General features: G+C 35.8%; 1 protein-coding gene across 8 annotated transcripts in view; it reads left to right on the forward strand.

The window, feature by feature from the left end:
- Window positions 1–17,331, forward strand: part of DOCK7 (dedicator of cytokinesis 7) — a 209,569-nt gene that overhangs the window by 159,407 nt on the left and 32,831 nt on the right. For 5 of the 8 annotated variants that reach the window (XR_011565855.1, XR_011565854.1, XM_070786430.1 and 2 more), the window contains 5 exons: window positions 981–1,173; window positions 3,111–3,254; window positions 5,539–5,670; window positions 7,210–7,224; window positions 15,476–15,601. Coding sequence is in view for 6 of the 8 variants with exons in the window: in XM_070786430.1 (XP_070642531.1) it covers window positions 981–1,173; window positions 3,111–3,254; window positions 5,539–5,670; window positions 7,210–7,224; window positions 15,476–15,601 (610 nt within the window). In the remaining 2 variants the exon portion in view is untranslated. Of the gene's footprint in view, window positions 1–980; window positions 1,174–3,110; window positions 3,255–5,538; window positions 5,671–7,209; window positions 7,225–15,466; window positions 15,602–17,331 lie in introns of all 8 variants that reach the window. The other 3 variants (XM_070786431.1, XM_070786434.1, XM_070786432.1) reach the window with 2 other exon arrangements.

Raw genomic sequence — 17,331 nt, forward strand, 5'->3', positions numbered from 1 at the left:
CACGCCAGGCCTCCCTGTCCATCACCAACACCCGGAGTTCACTCAGACTCACATCCATCAAGTCAGTGATGCCATCCAGCCATCTCATCCTCTGTCGTCCCCTTCTCCTCCTGCCCCCAATCCCTCCCAGCACCAGAGTCTTTTCCAATGAGTCAACTCTTGGCATGAGGTGGCCAAAGTACTGGAGTTTCAGCTTTAGCATCATTCCTTCCAAAGACATCCCAGGGCTGATCTCCTTCAGAATGGACTGGTTGGATCTCCTTGCAGTCCAAGGGACTCTCAAGAGTCTTCTCCAACACCACAGTTCAAAAGCATCAATTCTTTGACGCTCAGCCTTCTTCACAGTCCAACTCTCACATCCATACATGACCACAGGAAAAACCATAGCCTTGACTAGACGAACCTTTGTTGGCAAAGTAATGTCTCTGCTTTTGAATATGCTATCTAGGTTTCTTTCATAACTTTCCTTTTATTGGGTATTTTTAGAATTTTGTAATTCCTATTGTATCTTCAAAGATATAAGTAAAGCTTGACTTTTTCTTTGCCATTTGACCTTCATTTTTTACAGTTTTGGAGTTTCTTAAAGACAAGAATAAAATATTTCCTTTAAAATTAAGATGATACAAGGAAAGAATCTTTTATAAATTTTTTCCTTGAATATAAAACTTATTTAGAGCCCCATAATAAACATGTAAATTCCTAAATGTTCCATTACTGATTGTTTCCTTAAAGGGCAGATTTTCATATAAAATATCTTTTTTTTTTAAGCTTCCCCTACCCCTGCAAAAAAAACCTGATACTCACCATTCCATGGGCCCACAATTATTTCTCTAAGCACACTCAAAAGCATGTTCATACCACCCAAAAACTTGTCTTGATAGGTTGTGTTCAGTAATAGAAGCCTACACACTAAACAAGCAATTAGAACTCCCTTCCAGATTAGGAAGCAAATGCTAATTGAGAATTTCTGTTGTAACTAGAATTGCCAAGGGCTACCAGACCTCTCCAGATCTGCGGCTGACCTGGTTGCAGAACATGGCTGGCAAACACTCGGAGCGCAGCAATCACGCTGAAGCTGCCCAGTGCCTCGTTCACTCAGCAGCGCTTGTCGCTGAATATCTGAGCATGTTGGAGGACCGGAAGTATCTTCCCGTGGGATGTGTAACATTTCAGGTAGGAATCTGCCTTAATCAAGGTATGTCCTTTTTTGGATTTAACTTTTCTCACTGCTGTTTATATTCATTTAGCTTATAATGAAAGCACAGACTGAAAGTGATGCTTCACAAGAAGAATTAATATTTCACTATCACTTTCATTAATATGTTTTTAAAGAGTATTTCTTGTTAATTCTCTTCCATGTTTTCTTACCTGTACATTATCAGTGCTGTGTAAAGTATATTTATTCTCTTTGCCTTCATAGCATGGTCCATAGCATGCTATGGACTTCATAGCATCTATGAAATACATTCAAAATATTGAAAATCAGGATAGTGGACACTCTTCATTGGCTTTTAATTAAAATACCAGGTAAACCAGCATTCTCCATAATTTATGCTTATATAAAATATGCTAAGATATGACTCAGAGATGATAGTTTATGCTCTAGTAGGGCTACATACCTCTGACCCACTGGCTGAATTCTTTGTCTACCAAGAGTCAATTATGCTTTTCTTTTCTTGAAAGCCTCTTAATTCCAGTTATGGGAAGTTATAAAAATTATTTAAATATTATGTTCTCTGATAAATCAACATACAAAAAGAAAGTGAGTTATTGTTTCCATGAAAATTATTAATAAGCTGAATATTTTGCAAAGAGATCAAGACAAATAGAAAAAGATTGAGGGAAAATCTCCAAGAAATCTAGGATAATTTGATAATCTCTTAAGTTCAAGTTTTTACTCTAAAGAAACCAAAATTGAAAATCTTAAATGGAGGTTACACTGTGGGTATTTAGTCAAAAGAGATTACATGGAACTCTGATCTTGAGACCCATGCACAAAGAAAAGGCCTTAGATCTACTTCAAGAAATTGACAAATGTGTGACTATCTAGGTTCAAATAAAATATTTAAGGTATGTATGTATCATTTCCTTTTCAGAAGTAATGACAGATCCCAATCTCGTTGGATAAGAGGGCTTTTTATTATACCTGAGTGTTTTCATTAATTTGATGTATTTTAGGCAACCCTTGGCAATGGCACCCAACTCTGGTACTCTTGCCTGGAAAATCCCATGGACGGAGGAGCCTGGTAGGCTGCAGTCCATGGAGTCACTGGGAGTGAGACACGACTGAGCGACTTCACTTTTCACTTTCATGCATTGGAGAAGGAAATGGCAACCCACTCCAGTGTTCTTGCCAGGAGACTCCCAGGGACGGGGGAGCCTGTTGGGCTGCCGTCTATGGGGTCGCACAGAGTCGGACACGACTGAAGCGACTTAGAAGGCAACCCTTGGGAGAAGGCAATGGCAACCCACTCCAGTACTCTTGCCTGGAAAATCCCATGGACGGAGGAGCCTGGTAGGCTGCAGTCAATGTGGTCGCTGAGAGTCGGACACGACTGAGCCACTTCACTTTCACTTTTCACTTTCATGCATTGGAGAAGGAAATGGCCACCCACTCCAGTGTTCTTGCCTGGAGAATCCCAGGGACGGCGGGGCCTGGTGGGCTGCCATCTATGGGGTCGCACAGAGTCAGACATGACTAAAGCGACTTAGGAGCAGCCGCAGCAGCAGCAGGCAACCCTTGAGACCATTTTTGTATCTCAGTTTCCCTGATAGGGAGTTTTAACAACATCAATTAAATTAAAAATAAACACTGTTTAAGTCACTTTAGGTGTTCTATGTCATATTACAATTTTCCTTAGCCCATGATTTTTAAAAATTTTCTTACAACTTTTTATTAATGGAAAAGTTAGATAGCAGTGGTGTTACATTTTATTGTCATCTTCACAATACAAGAAGTTTTTGGAGATTTGTCTGTTAGCTTTGCATTGACTACCCCCCCTTTTTTTAATAAGCCTATAGCTGTATTTCATCTTCAATTACTTCATATATATCATTCATGTTAATAAATTAATTCCATTTAACAAACCTAAACATTTTTTTCCTCCTAGAATATTTCCTCTAATGTTTTAGAAGAATCTGCAGTCTCAGATGACGTGGTATCTCCAGATGAAGAAGGTATCTGCTCTGGAAAGTACTTTACTGAGTCAGGACTTGTGGGATTACTGGAACAAGCAGCTGCTTCTTTCTCTATGGTAGATGACTCTTGTTCATTTCTTCCCACAATTATGTACTTCTTAGTTATTAGTGACATGTATATTTATGCTTTCTGCTTATGACTGTGCTTTTCATTTATGATAATTTTCTCTAAATATATTAAGAACTCTCTAGTAATGGATTTTCTTTTCACATTCATCATTGCTTATTCCTTTTTATTTTAATAGTCTGTCACTTCCTCCAGTGTTTTTCATCTGCTTGTTTGGGAACCAGCACTTAGTCTATAAGAGTTTTGTTTTTTTTTTAAAGAAAACTTTTACCACCAAACATTTTCTAAAACCTTAAAAAAGCCTCTGGTGCTCAGGAAAGTTATGGCCTCTCACCAGTTTGGTGGCATAATGAGCTCTATTGGGTAGACATTGAAGTGGTATCAGGAACTTTATGAACTACTTCCTAGATCCCTCGTCTGACTTCCCTACCATGGTAGAAGTCCAGTCCTTGTCCCTCCCCATCTGTATATGAAGAATTGAAGCAGTCATGTGGATCAGAGATGCGATATTTATTGGTGAAGGAAAAAAAATAGCTTGCTGAATCCTTGCTTACTTTCTTGAGCCATGTTGATAGCATCACCTCCTTTCTGTGAGTTTTCTGATGAGTGTTCAGTGTCCCAGCACCAAGGTTTGCAAGACAGTGAGGTCCATGTTAGGGTAAAAGGGAAGCCTGATGTAAAGTACTGTTTCCTGATGTAGTTAAGTAATAGTCATTACTTCCCCATTGTACTGTTATTGGGAATCGGTTGTTGCTTCTCCTGGCCTTAACCCTACCCAGCAATATGTTGGTTATGGGTATCGATTTAGAAGGCGTCTAGCCCCTTTCTCTGCCATCTTATTAGTTAAGCACTTAATAGTTAAAGCACTTTAGGCACAAATTACTCAACCTAGCGGGGCCTTACTTTTCTTATCCATTAAATGCATCTAATAATAGTATGTACTTCAAGGACTGCTGTCAGGATTAAATGAACTAACCTATGTAAAGTGCTAATCACAGTGCCTGGCTCCAAGTAAGTTTTAGTACGTTTGCTGTTACCATCCTCTCATCATTATAGGCACTTAGAAGTAACTCATATAAAAATGATTCTGAGACTCAAAGAACATTAGGTGTTTGTCCTCTTTAAAATTTCTTGTTTTTGAAGACCTTGATTGTCCTGATTCCATTCCCAGATCTCTATTCCTTGAGCTTCAGTTTAAGGGATCTGAACTAGTAGGGAAAAATTTTTTACTAGTAATGGAATATTCTCTGTATATGTGTGTAATTTTAATAATTCACAGCAGTGAATTTAGATTGGGTTACAGTGGCTTATGTTACAGAAGCCTTTATTTTGCAAAAGCATTTAATTATGAATTTCATTCTTTTTCAGTTTATCTATTTAATATTAATTAAAATAATTACTGGGATATTTTAGTTAAACTGAATATATTTTACTATTGCAGCTACATGATTGCTTAAATATACTCCTGTGAGCTGACTAGAAAATATAAGAACCATATGTTTATTTTCTTGGGAAAATGCTGATTTGTGAAGCAATGGGAACTTAGTGACTCTTGGAAAATATCTCTTTTCCTTCACCATAGCCACCAATCCATTACAAGAAAAGGGGATAGCAGTATAAACATGTTTTGTCACTCACTCTGATTATAATCAGAGCAACACTTGGCCAACCACTAGTAAACCAAAACGCCTACTTGAATAAAATCTGGTGGCTCAGAATCTTCTTACGTTTTGTTAAAGATCAGTGATTTTTCCATAGGAGAGTTCCCTTAAGATTTTCTGTGCCAATTTAATATTTGGGGAAAGTTAATAATATTAGTGTCCTAGGAAGCAATAGGTTTATGTGATATTTGTGTATCTGTGACTTGTAGTAATTGGGTTTCTATGTCTCTGCTCTGAATTTGTTTCTGCAAAAGTTTATATGCACATATAAGGACACACACATACACACATTTATTTTAGTTAAGTAATTACTGAGTAGTAAAAGCAGAATGTCCAGTTCAAATTATATAAAAGTATAAGTATACGTATATGTACATGTGTGTATTTTAAATACAAAAACACAGATACACACATATGTTTTCATGCAACAGAAGAGATAATATATTGTGCAAAATTATTTTATTAGGTCTTAATCAAATTAAAAATCAGTAGCATTTGTTTTTATGTCCTATTGGAAAATACTAGTATTGCCTTGGAAATATTGTGAGTTCATAAACTGCAATTCACTCTCTTGTCGATGTAAAAGAAAGCAATCTCTTATTATTTTTATAGGCTGGCATGTATGAAGCAGTTAATGAAGTTTACAAAGTACTTATTCCTATTCACGAAGCTAATCGGGATGCAAAGAAACTATCCACGATTCATGGTAAACTTCAGGAAGCCTTCAGCAAAATTGTTCATCAGGTAACAATTGTACTTTCTAACTTCAGTGTAAGTGGAAAAAACTGTCTACAAGCTTTAGTGTTCCTTTGTACTAATGTCAAACTAGATCCCATGAAATGACCATTTTAATCAAGTTACAAATGAACAGTGTCAAAATGATGGTTCATGGCCAAAGCAAGACTCATTAACAACAATTAATTTAACCTAAAGTAGATTATGATCATCATAACCTTCCCACATAGCTTCTCTTTTTTCTTCACTTTTTTGAATTATTACTAGTTGCTAATTTTTTTTTTTGTTGTGAGTTACTTTCTGTTTCACAGTGTGGGTAATAGTTATGAATTTGATTTTTTAAGTTGATTTCTGTTCATTTTTTGCCAAAATGTTGTTATATTTAACTTTTTATTAAATGATATGAAAGCTTAATAAATTCCTAATATTTTTAATGATTTCAACTGAACTTTTAAACTTTTTTCCAGATATTTTTATTCAGTCATCCTCTGACATATTTCTAATGTAAAAGTAATATTTAGTGAAAATAATAAATGGTTGTATTTATTTATTTATTCGATTATAATAGTATGATGTCAGTACGTATTTTTACTTCATGGGATCCACATATTATCTTTCAAATTAAAATAAGCTTGGTTTAAAATGAAGTAGACTACTGGCAGTTGATTTCCCTGAAGCTAAGTCGTTGGCTCCATTGAAGTACTCGGAAACGTTATGCCAAGGGGCCTCCTCCTCCATCTTCTGCTTCCTTTCCTGTGCTACCTGTGCTGTTGTCTGCTATTGCCATCACCTAAGAATTGAAGGATAGTATTGTTTTTCCACTTTCGCGTGCAGTATTAGTCCCACTTTATTGTCTTACCAGCTTGACTTCCTCTTTCTTGCCATGGACTAAGCTGTTCTAGATGAATTGATATAATCTGAAAAACTTAGTCTTAAATAGGGCTGCTATCCTGTTAAGCCAGGATTTTATTGTCATTTAATAAAATATTGGAGTTGCGAAAGATCATTAGAATTCTGGGTCATAGCAGGTGGGTCTTTTTATAATCAGTTATACTGTTACATCTCATCGCAGCTTCCCATATGTTACACAAATTGCAAATTACACAGGTCAGGCCTGGAACATCTAGAGCCAGCAGCTTCTAAGAAACTTTCATCCATTTGTATCAAAGACATTTGGGCAAAATTTCAGTTGCTATTGGGCTTACCCTGGGTACTTCAGTGAAGTGCAGCTCCCGTTAGTTAGTGATCTAATTTAGACACAAATGAAACAAGCACTTAGCTTTCTTTCCCCTAAATTTGTACTTTTTACTTATTAAAGTTTTAAATGGTGAAATTTTAGCTTCTAGGTTTTGAACAAGCAATTTATAAAATTATCATAGGTCTTAAGCAAAGGAATATGGTGTTTAAAATACCCACTAGTGTTTTCTGTATGGAGAAGAATTTATGGTATATGGTTTCTTACACTACTGAACTTCCTTTGGCTTTTTTTTGTTCTTTTTAAACAGTTTTTTTTTATGACTTGCCCTTTTTCACTTTTTTATTATACAGAGTACTGGCTGGGAGGTAGGTAATGTTTTAGTTAGTTAAAGACACTAATAGATTGATTTGATCAGATTTCTTATGCCAATGCTTTGCCCACATGTGCTAGCTGTGGGCATTCTGTTGCTGTCTGCTGTCAACTGAATTCATTAACCAAAGAAATTTTGTTAAAATACTGTAAGTTATGTTAAGAAATTTGTTATTAAGAGGTTGTAGGCAGTGCATGGAAATCCATATGTTACACTAATGATATTCTTTGGTAAATGAGCCACTTTGTCATCACTTCAGTTTGTTTTTATCCTTTGAAGCATTTTCTTTCATCAACATTTACACACAAGATTTCCTTTGTTTAACCATATTGTTTCACCTCATTCTACAGAGGTCGATTTATGTGTTATTGCTCAGAGGTGTAAATATAAAATATTTCATCTGATCTAAGATGCTATCAATTGTAACATATCCCATTATTTCACATTCCTTTAAGAAAGATTAGAAAAACAAACAATCCCTGTGTATTAAACTCCAACATCCCATCAGTTGAAAAATGAATGCCAACTACAGAGATACTAAAATATGGGCAAAAAAATGTGCATCTTGGAATTGATACGAGTATGTTAACCTGATCTTGAGTCACTTCACCTTGAGTATAAGTACTACTGAGGAATGAAATTCACTTTTGTCATTTTGATTTTGTTGGGGGGAGGGAAAACAGATTGAGAGAACTTGAAGTTTAATTTGACCTCATTTTCTGACAATGTTTGATAATTGTGTTCAATGAAGACTGTGTGTGCTTCCTTTTAGGGAGTAAGTATAATAGTTAGGCTCATGAAGTTATATATAAATCAAATCATACCTGAAAAATGCCAGAAAGAATTGATTACCTTTTTTAAAAACCTTTCTGGAAAGGAAAGAATTCTATAAAATAAAAAATTCTACAAAATAATTCATTTTGATGAGGTAAAGCAAGGTATTAATAAGACAATTTATTTAAAGCTGAGTATTAATATTTGTTAATTTTTCTGCTTTGCCTTTCACTTTGTAGTCAGGTTTATGTTGATTAAACAGTTTAGGCTTTCTCTGTTTGCTTTTGCAGTTCTTGTTTTGAGACCCAGCTAGAAAACCTTCAGAATGAGTGTTACTATTGCATTCTCTTCCATTTCTGAATTAGTTGCCACCTTTTGTTTTTTGTCAGATGAAACCAGTACTTTTAATCTACCTTAGTTCCCCAGATTAAATGTGTATGACTTTTTTTATACCCAGTATAGAACGTCTCATTTTTGTGTCTCAATTAAGGCTTATATAGAGACTTTCCATGGTTATCTCTGAGTCATAAAGTTACTTATGGATTTCCTAACACAAAATGGAAGTAGGTGAAAAGTAAGCATGAAAGAAGAGACATTGAACCTCTGAGCAGTTTATTACTAGTCTGCTTGATGCTAAATCGACCCCTGAAAGGTATAATTTTCACTGGTTATGATTAATATTCTGTCATCATGTTTATTGCATGGTAAAAGTCACATGGACTTTATTTTCTTATTTATATTCTTGTCACTACCCTTCACTGGACCTTTAGCTTTGTAGCTTCTAAAATTGTTGCACGTTTGTTTTTTGCTTTTCCCTTGTAAAACTTAAGTGGATGCTTGCATTTTAAAAGTATGTTTGCTACCATTTGCTGCTTATTTGTTTTGAAATTTCCCTAATTAAAATGCTTTCTGTTTTCTCTTCTCTCTTGCCCCTGGTTGCTGACCCTACTCCCTACTTTTACTATTGTCTATTGTGGTAAGTTCCTATCTTGTGAATATTTTTCTTTTTGACTCTGGGAAAACTTCAGTAATTTCATTTTTTCTAAAAGCTATGGTTCCTAGCTAATTTCCTAGTATTCTTAAGGAACTCTCACTGGATTGAGATCCAGTAAGGATATCTGATACACTATAGAAAGGGTCTTTGAATTGATAGCTCCCTCCTTGATCTGAGCTTATATATTAGCACTGTATTTCATTTTTCACTGTGCTCCTTGATTTGGTACAAATCATTTGAGTTGGCAAAGCTTTTTAGGGCTGTGTGTGTGAGATTGTGTATGTGTGTGTAAAAGATAACTCTAAAACCTGGTAGCAAATTTGGTAAAATATTTACCATATAAAATAGCAAGTCATGAACCTTTCTTAAATCATGGTAACTATTACTTGTTCTGCAAATTTCAATATCTGAATGACTGTTTACTATTTATTTTCTCTTTCCCAAGTACATTTATTTTTCTTGAAATAATAGGAAAAAAAGTATGTTTAAAAATGTCTTACTTATAATTGCATTTTAAAATTATTTTTGGAGAAAAGAAATATTGAATTTCTATATGGAAAATTATAGCCATTTTATATTTTGTGTGCACATATTTTATTTTAAGATACATTTATCCATTTATCAAATAGTGAACAGTTTGTATTCAGAAGTAGATTAATGCAAGTTTATTATGTTCAGAATAATCATTCCCCAACTATTGATAACATAGTCACATAACACTGTCTCCGTTTTTTTCTTCAAAAAATTACAACATATTTCACCATCCAAGAGGAAACATCACCACTCTAGTAGGTATATATTATAGTCTCCAGCAAGGCTGGAGAAGATGGGCTTAGCTTGTTTAAGCTGAAGTCTCTCTACTAAGTCACTAAAGAAAAATGAGGTATTCTAACTTTTGAGATTCAAGCATGCAAGATAACTATATGTTAACTCTTTTCATTATACTGGATGGACATGAAGATGAGCCAATATTTTGGTTTTTATATGCTGAGAAATATTAGCCATAGTTCTGGTGAAGTGTCTCCCGTTGAATTTTTATATGCCCTAATCCACGCTCTGGAGAAGGGCATGGCGACCCACTGCAGTATTCTTGCCTGGAGAATTCCATGGACAGAGGAGCCTGGTGGGCTACAGTCCATGGGGTTGCAAAGAGTCAGACACGACTAAGCAACTAAACACAATCCATGCACGCTGAGGCTGCATGAGATAAATAAACTCATCCAAGTGAGTAAAGGGTAGAATGGGAAACAGCAGGTTTTAATAGGTGATGGGGGGCAGGAAGCTGAAAGAGTATGAAAAAAAAAAGCAAAAACTTTTACAATAAGTAGTTAAGTGTGAAAATGTGACACTCTAAAGAAGAAACTAGACCTGTGTAGGGATAAAACATCCATGAGTATTTATCTCAGGAAAGGCAAAGAGGTGAAGTCAGATATGACAAAGTAAGGAAAATGTGATGAGAAGAACTCTGTGAAGAGGTACTTTCTGATAGTTGATGACTCCCTAATATTTGGTATAGACCCATGACTGAGCACCTGATGATGTGGTACTACTGGCTGGGTTCTGCCCTTTATGTTATTTCTGATGAGAAAAAGATATGGACAGCAAACATTTATTTATTAGATTATATTGGACATGATTATTTTTTCCTGGACTGGAACATACAAAGGTTAAAATTGAACATCTGATAAGAAATGTGGTAGGATATATCTTAGAAGAATATATTTGGTAAGTTTATGAAAATCATTAACCTGATTTTCATACTGGAGTGTGCAGAAAGGAGATGCAAACATGTAATAACAATTTCAGTAGAGACAGTGTTGTACTATAGAGGAAGACAAAACTTAGGGAGGAAGGGACCCAGGAAATCTCAGTTACTCAGGGAAATTCTCGAAAACTCTCAAGGAAGACATCAGAGAAGTGAAAAATGGTTCAGGGATCATACTTATGTCCTCATATTTGTATATGAGTGTATGGAATACAGGGATTAAATAGTGTAATTAAGAGCTTGGACTCAGGTGTCAAATATACTAGGATTTAATGCTGAGTTCCACTGTTGGCTAGCAGTGTGACCTTGGGCAAATTACTTTTCCTCATTTATAAAAAGAGGGTGAAAATAATGATATCTGAGAGATGTGATAAGAATTGGCATAACCCATGTAAAGTGGATAACCATATCTAGTACATGTGAAGTGAAAGTGAAAGTCACTCAGTTGTGTCCAACTCTTTGTGACCCCATGGACTATACAGTTCATGGAATTCTCCAGGCCTGAATACTAGAGTGGGAAGCCGTTCCCTTCTCCAGGGGATCTTCTCAACCCAGGGATCGAACCCAGTATCCTGCATTGCAGGCGGATTCTTTACCAGCTGACCAGGGAAACCCTGCTGCTAAGTCACTTCAGTCGTGTCCAACTCTGTGAGACCCCATAGACGGCAGCCCACCCGGCTCCCCCATCCCTGGGATTCTCAATACTTTAAAAATGTTGGTGATTATTATTTTTATTGTTATTATTATTATCATCATCATTACTATCACTATAATTACTTGAAATCTTAACACAGTTTAGCTGTGACGTCTAAGAGGTGTTAGGTTCCCAGGTCAAGCTCTATGACTAAATAAACTGATAAAAGTGTATGTTCTTTAAGGGGAATAGATCTAATAGAAGAGAAGGAGATGACCCCTGGGAAACACTGGTCTGCCTATCTGAAAAATCAGTTAACGAGAGAAATGTATTAGAGAACTGTGGGTGAAGATGAAAGAAGTTTTGGAAGTGACGTCAGTGTGGAGATATACAATAGCCCAACTGAATGTTTCCTGCTAAATAAAGATAACAAAACTAGAAAAAACTTATTTGTCATAAGAGATTTCAACCACTAGAGACATGGATAGATGAGTAAATGGATTTCCTTGCTTGGGATGTAGTTTCATTATACACAGGATGGTGGAATCAGTAAGTACTGCTGAGGAAGAATAATTGGAGTGTGGGAATGGTGGGAAGTTCAGAAAGAATTCATGACATTAAAAGAAGATACTGCTAGAAAAATATAGACTAGATAGTAGGAAAATGTATTATTTTTTAAATTCAGAGGAAAAATGGTTATCATCCTGTGGTCCAAACCTCTGAAGAGGAAGTAAGATAAAGTGATATCTTTCTTGAAGATAAAGCTATATGAGTAAACTTTCATGAACATGATAGAGTCAATGGTTTTACATTAGGGAACTCTTTGTAAGTTGAAAATAAATCTCCTTACTCTACTGCACACACTCATTTTCAGTTCTAGTAACTCCTCTCTGATCTTATCTCCTCTGATCTTCTCCCTGCTGCACATTCTGCCTTACCACTCTAGCCACTTTCCTGTTCTTCAAACACAGGAGGGGGGCTCCTGTCCTTTGCACTGGCTCTTTCCTCTGCCTGGAATGCACCTCCCCTGGAGAGTCACATGAATAACTCTTACACCTCCTTCACATCTTTGTTCACATGTCACCTGTTGGTGAGACCTGCCTGACCACTCTGTTTTGTTCACAGATATATCACCAGTGTCTAAACAGTTTGTAGACACATAGTAAACCTTCAATAAATATGTGAATGGATGCATGGTTACCTCATATACGTTGTTTAATGACTCTTACCTTCATTTTTATTCTTCTTCTGTCCCTCCCACCCCCCTCCTCCACTCCACCCTTCTTCCCTCCCCTCCCCCTAGAATGTGCTTTCCTTCCCTCCCGCATCCGCTCAGCCATTCTTTTAGGTTGCAGAATCCTTTCTGTGTGTCACCTCTTTTGTGACCTGGCTCCAACAGGATTTCTCTTTCCTTTCTCAAGACACTTTTTATTAGAGCTTATAACCTTTTGTATTGTAATTATTTGAATACATATTTTACTCTCTTGAGGAGCCAAGTCTTACTTATTTTTATTGTCCTATTCCTGAGGATGAGTCTGAGTAAACTCCGGGAGGTGGTGATGGACAGGGAGGCCTGGCGTGCTGCAGTCCATGGGGTTGCAAGGAGTCGGACACAACTGAGCAACTGAACTGAACTGAGGATGAGCAGTGGCTAACACATTACAAGCACTCAATATTCTTTTTTCCTTGAACTGAATGTCAGTATGAGAAAGTGAATAAAAAGAGTTTAAAATGGCTGCTCAGGAACTAGTTCAGTTTTAAGCTGCATATATTGAATTTAAGTCCACATCCCAAGAGGCAGTGAGCCCACTGATCTCTACACTGATCAGATCAGTGTATGTTGTGTCTGTTTCTGGGATACCACACTTTAAAAGGTGCCATCAAAAGACTAATAAAGTGAAGATAGCATAGTGTGAATCATCATATGAAGATGATTGAGGACTGGAAAGTTTAAGGGAAACAAGTTCTAATAGCAGTTTTCAAATAATTAAAAGGTCATAATACTGAAGATTTGGAATAGAAATCTTAAACTAGAAAGCCCTGAGAGGAGTACAGTCAGGATAACAATATTTTAATATTTGTGCTTCCAAAGAGTAAATAAATATATTCATGTATGGTATTTTTTTTGGAAAAAACAATCACAAATTGTTAGTTTTCTCATGCCTTTTTTATTTTCCAGGCAGTGGGGCCTTCATTTCTTGATTATATTAAATATTGCTCCATTGGCTTGTTGATGGTTTTAATCAGAATTTTGATTGAATATATTTAACCTATCTAGAGAAATTTCGTTTGCTATAGAAGTCAGTTAATTTTGTCTGTTAAAGTTTGAAATAATTGAAACAATTTTTTAAAATTAGAAACCTCCTTTAACTCTAGACACATTTTTCTTTAAAACTATATTTCTTCTGGACAAAATCTGGAGATATTTTTAGTCAATTGTATGCTTTTTTGTTTTGTTTTTATTATCAGAAGGCTGGTAAATTGAGGATCAGAATTTTCCATTTTGCTTTATTATCTGTTTCATTTGTAACTTATTTTACGTACCCCTTTGCCTTTGCAGTTCAGCTCAGTTCAGTTCAGTCGCTCAGTCGTGTCTGACTTTTTGCGACCCCATGAATCGCAACACACCAGGCCTCCCTGTCCATCACCAACTCCCAGACTTCACTCAGACTCACGTCCATCGAGTCAGTGATGCCATCCAGCCATCTCATCCTCTGTCGTCCCCTTTTCCTCCTGCCCCCAATCCCTCCCAGCATCAGAATCTTTTCCAATGAGTCAGCTCTTCGCATGAGGTGGCCAAAGTACTGGAGTTTCAGCTTTAGCATCATTCCTTCCAAAGAACACCCAGGGCTGATCTCCTTTATAATGGACTGATTGGATCTCCTTGCAGTCCAAGGGACTCTCAAGAGTCTTCTCCAACACCACAGTTCAAAAGCATCAATTCTTCAGTGCTCAGCTTTCTTCACAGTCCAACTCTCACATCCATACATGACTACTGGAAAAACCATAGACTAGACGGACCTTTGTTGGCAAAGTAATGTCTCTGCTTTTCAATATGCTATCTAGGTTGGTCATAACTTTCCTTCCAAGGAGTAAGCCTTTGCAGTAAGAAGTAAATAAAGGAAAAATAAGTATGAAACTTACTAGGCTTAAAGAGAATTGAGGTATATAAACAGTCATGTGTGGCTGTGTATAAAGGCACTACCACAAAATCCTTTGAAACATCTTTGTATCTAAAATGTAAGAATAGCACAAAAGGCTTCCAAGTATTTTATCTTTATCAAGAGAATTTGTTTTCAAATCTTCTGTGTAAGAGTTAAGGTGACCTTAGCATACTTTGTACTTGGGATGAATGTGTGTGGTTAATGTATGCAGTGGGTGGTTTGGGTACTTTAGAAAAACCAACTCTTCTCAAATTTTTTTCTTCTTTCATTTATGTATTTTTTACTTCCTAATTCCATTTCTAGTTACTCTTACACATAACAGTATTTTTTATTAGCAGAGGGATACTAACTGTAAATCTTTTGCTTCAGTGCTTCAGGATGATCTTGACATTTACTGATCATCCACTTTGTGCCAGATGCTACACTTGGCTTCTAACTTTTATGATCTCATTTAAAATACGAAAAGAGATAGTAATGTAAAGGCTAATAATGGTAACTAAATATGTTAGTGTTGTTTTTAAATTTAACTTTATGCTCTACTTTAGGATAACTAAAACACAGTTTATTTTATACCAAGCAACTTTTCTTGCAATAGAGAAAATAAGTTAATTTATCTCAATTGTATGGACTTAGAAAAACATAGACTTATATGGGATGTCACTTGGTACAGTCCCTGAAAAATATATGCCATATGTAATTCGGTAAAAGCCCTAATTGCACAATGTTATTTGTTAGAAATAATGAAGAAAAGATTATTTTGTTTTTACTTTCATTTGAGAAATAATAAAATATTGTGGTTTTGAATTAAAACTTTTGTTTTGAGAATTTTATACTCGTAGCAATCTAAGCAGAATGTGCATGACAAAAAGTCTCTGTATTAAAGTTTCTCTGTTTTCCTACACCTAGGATGGTAAGCGGATGTTTGGCACCTATTTTCGGGTCGGTTTTTATGGAACTAAGTTTGGGGATTTGGATGAACAAGAATTTGTTTACAAGGAACCTGCAATAACCAAACTCGCAGAGATATCTCACAGATTGGAGGTGAATACTGTGGTGGTTCAAAATTTCATCCTTAATTTGTATTTTCTATGATGAATAGACTTTTCAGATCCAGATCTAATCCTTTAATAAGCCAGATCCTGCCAAATAATCTACTCCTTTTGGGTATGAGGCTTTTTATAGGTACAATAATATTCTCTTGAATTTTTAAAATCTTTGATAGCAACAGTAAAATATTATTATTAACTTGATTTTTTGAGGGTCTATTTTCACACATATTTTAGAAACCCTGTATCTTTTAGAATTACCATGATTTGTGGAGAAATGTATATAGTATTATCCACATTTTGTAGAAAAGGTTATAAGGAATTAATAATCATGGAACTAGAACCCCAAGATATTTCTGACCCAAGTGCATTACCTTTTTGGGTTAACTGATTCCCAGTGAAGTAATCTTTAGAACTTAAAAGCTTGAAATTATACTTTAAAAACACTTCTTAGAATCCTTTAACCTTTATACAGATACTTAATTTTCAAAATAAACGATTAACTTTAATATTGATGAAACTAACCTGTCTTTTCTGCTATAGTTGTTCTTTCCAATCTTTCTGTGTCCTTGTTACTCCAAGTGTGGTTCATGGACAGAATCTGCATTGACATTACCTGGGAGATTGTTAAATGCAGAATCTCAGACCCCACTTCAGACCTTTTGAATTAAAATCTGTATTTTAACAAATCCTCAGGTGATTTGTATAGACAGAAGAGTGTAGGCTGGTTTTTATTCACAGATGATGTTAATTTCTTCAGCGTTCTGTTCTTATTGGTGACTTCACAGGGCTCAACTTCCACAAACTGGTTTTAGTTGTGACTTCTTGTTTTTTCAAAAGCCTATTAAGTCTTGGGAAATTTTGAGAGAGTATTTTTCAAACTTACTGAGTCATAAAAGTTATCTTTGAGGTAGGAGTGTCTGTTCTGCTTTGAGGATTGAGACTTAATTTTTCCTTTTGAAGAGCTCCATCTTTTGCCCATGCTGCCACTCAGGGTCATATGGAAAAGTCACTACATTCTTGACCCAGGGTTACCTTTTCAAAATCTGAACTTACACAGAACTTCAACAAGTTAATGTTTTTATTTGGAAATTCTGGAACATTACATTAATCATTCAGAAAAATGAATGCTTGTTCATTGACTCATGCCTGTAAGAAGTCAGGTTACATCAGACTCTGAAAGTGAAGTCGCTCAGTCATGTCCAACTCTTTGCAACCCCATGGACTGTAGCCTATCAGGCTCCTCAGTTAATGAAATTTTCTAGGCAAGAGTACTGGAGTGGGTTGCCGTTTCCTTCTTCACGGGATCTTCCCGACCCAGGGATCGAACCCAGGTCTCCCGAATTGCGGGCAGACACTACCGTCTGAGCCACCAGAGACGTCCAATATCCTATACACATCAAATATAATGAATTTTTTTGGTCTCTTCTTTCTGTTCCCTTTTTGGTTTTCTTGAGGATCTCTTGTGGAATCCTATATTTTCATTGGTGAAAATTATTTTTATTTTGTGTTATTTAAAGTGAGTAAATGGGAATAATATCAAATAAATATGGAGTGAGAGCCTGTTAATTTGATAGACTAAATATAAATTCTGTTAATGTAAATATTATTTTGTAATCATTGACACCATCTTATAAGAACTTACTAAATGGCTTCATTTGTTCAGGAGTCTCCCTCAGAGGCCTTCTCTGTTTTCTACTACTGTTAACTTCATGTGAAAGATTT

The sequence above is a fragment of the Bos indicus genome, chromosome 3 (genome assembly GCF_029378745.1).
Source record: "Bos indicus isolate NIAB-ARS_2022 breed Sahiwal x Tharparkar chromosome 3, NIAB-ARS_B.indTharparkar_mat_pri_1.0, whole genome shotgun sequence".
NCBI classification, from domain to species: domain Eukaryota; kingdom Metazoa; phylum Chordata; class Mammalia; order Artiodactyla; family Bovidae; genus Bos; species Bos indicus.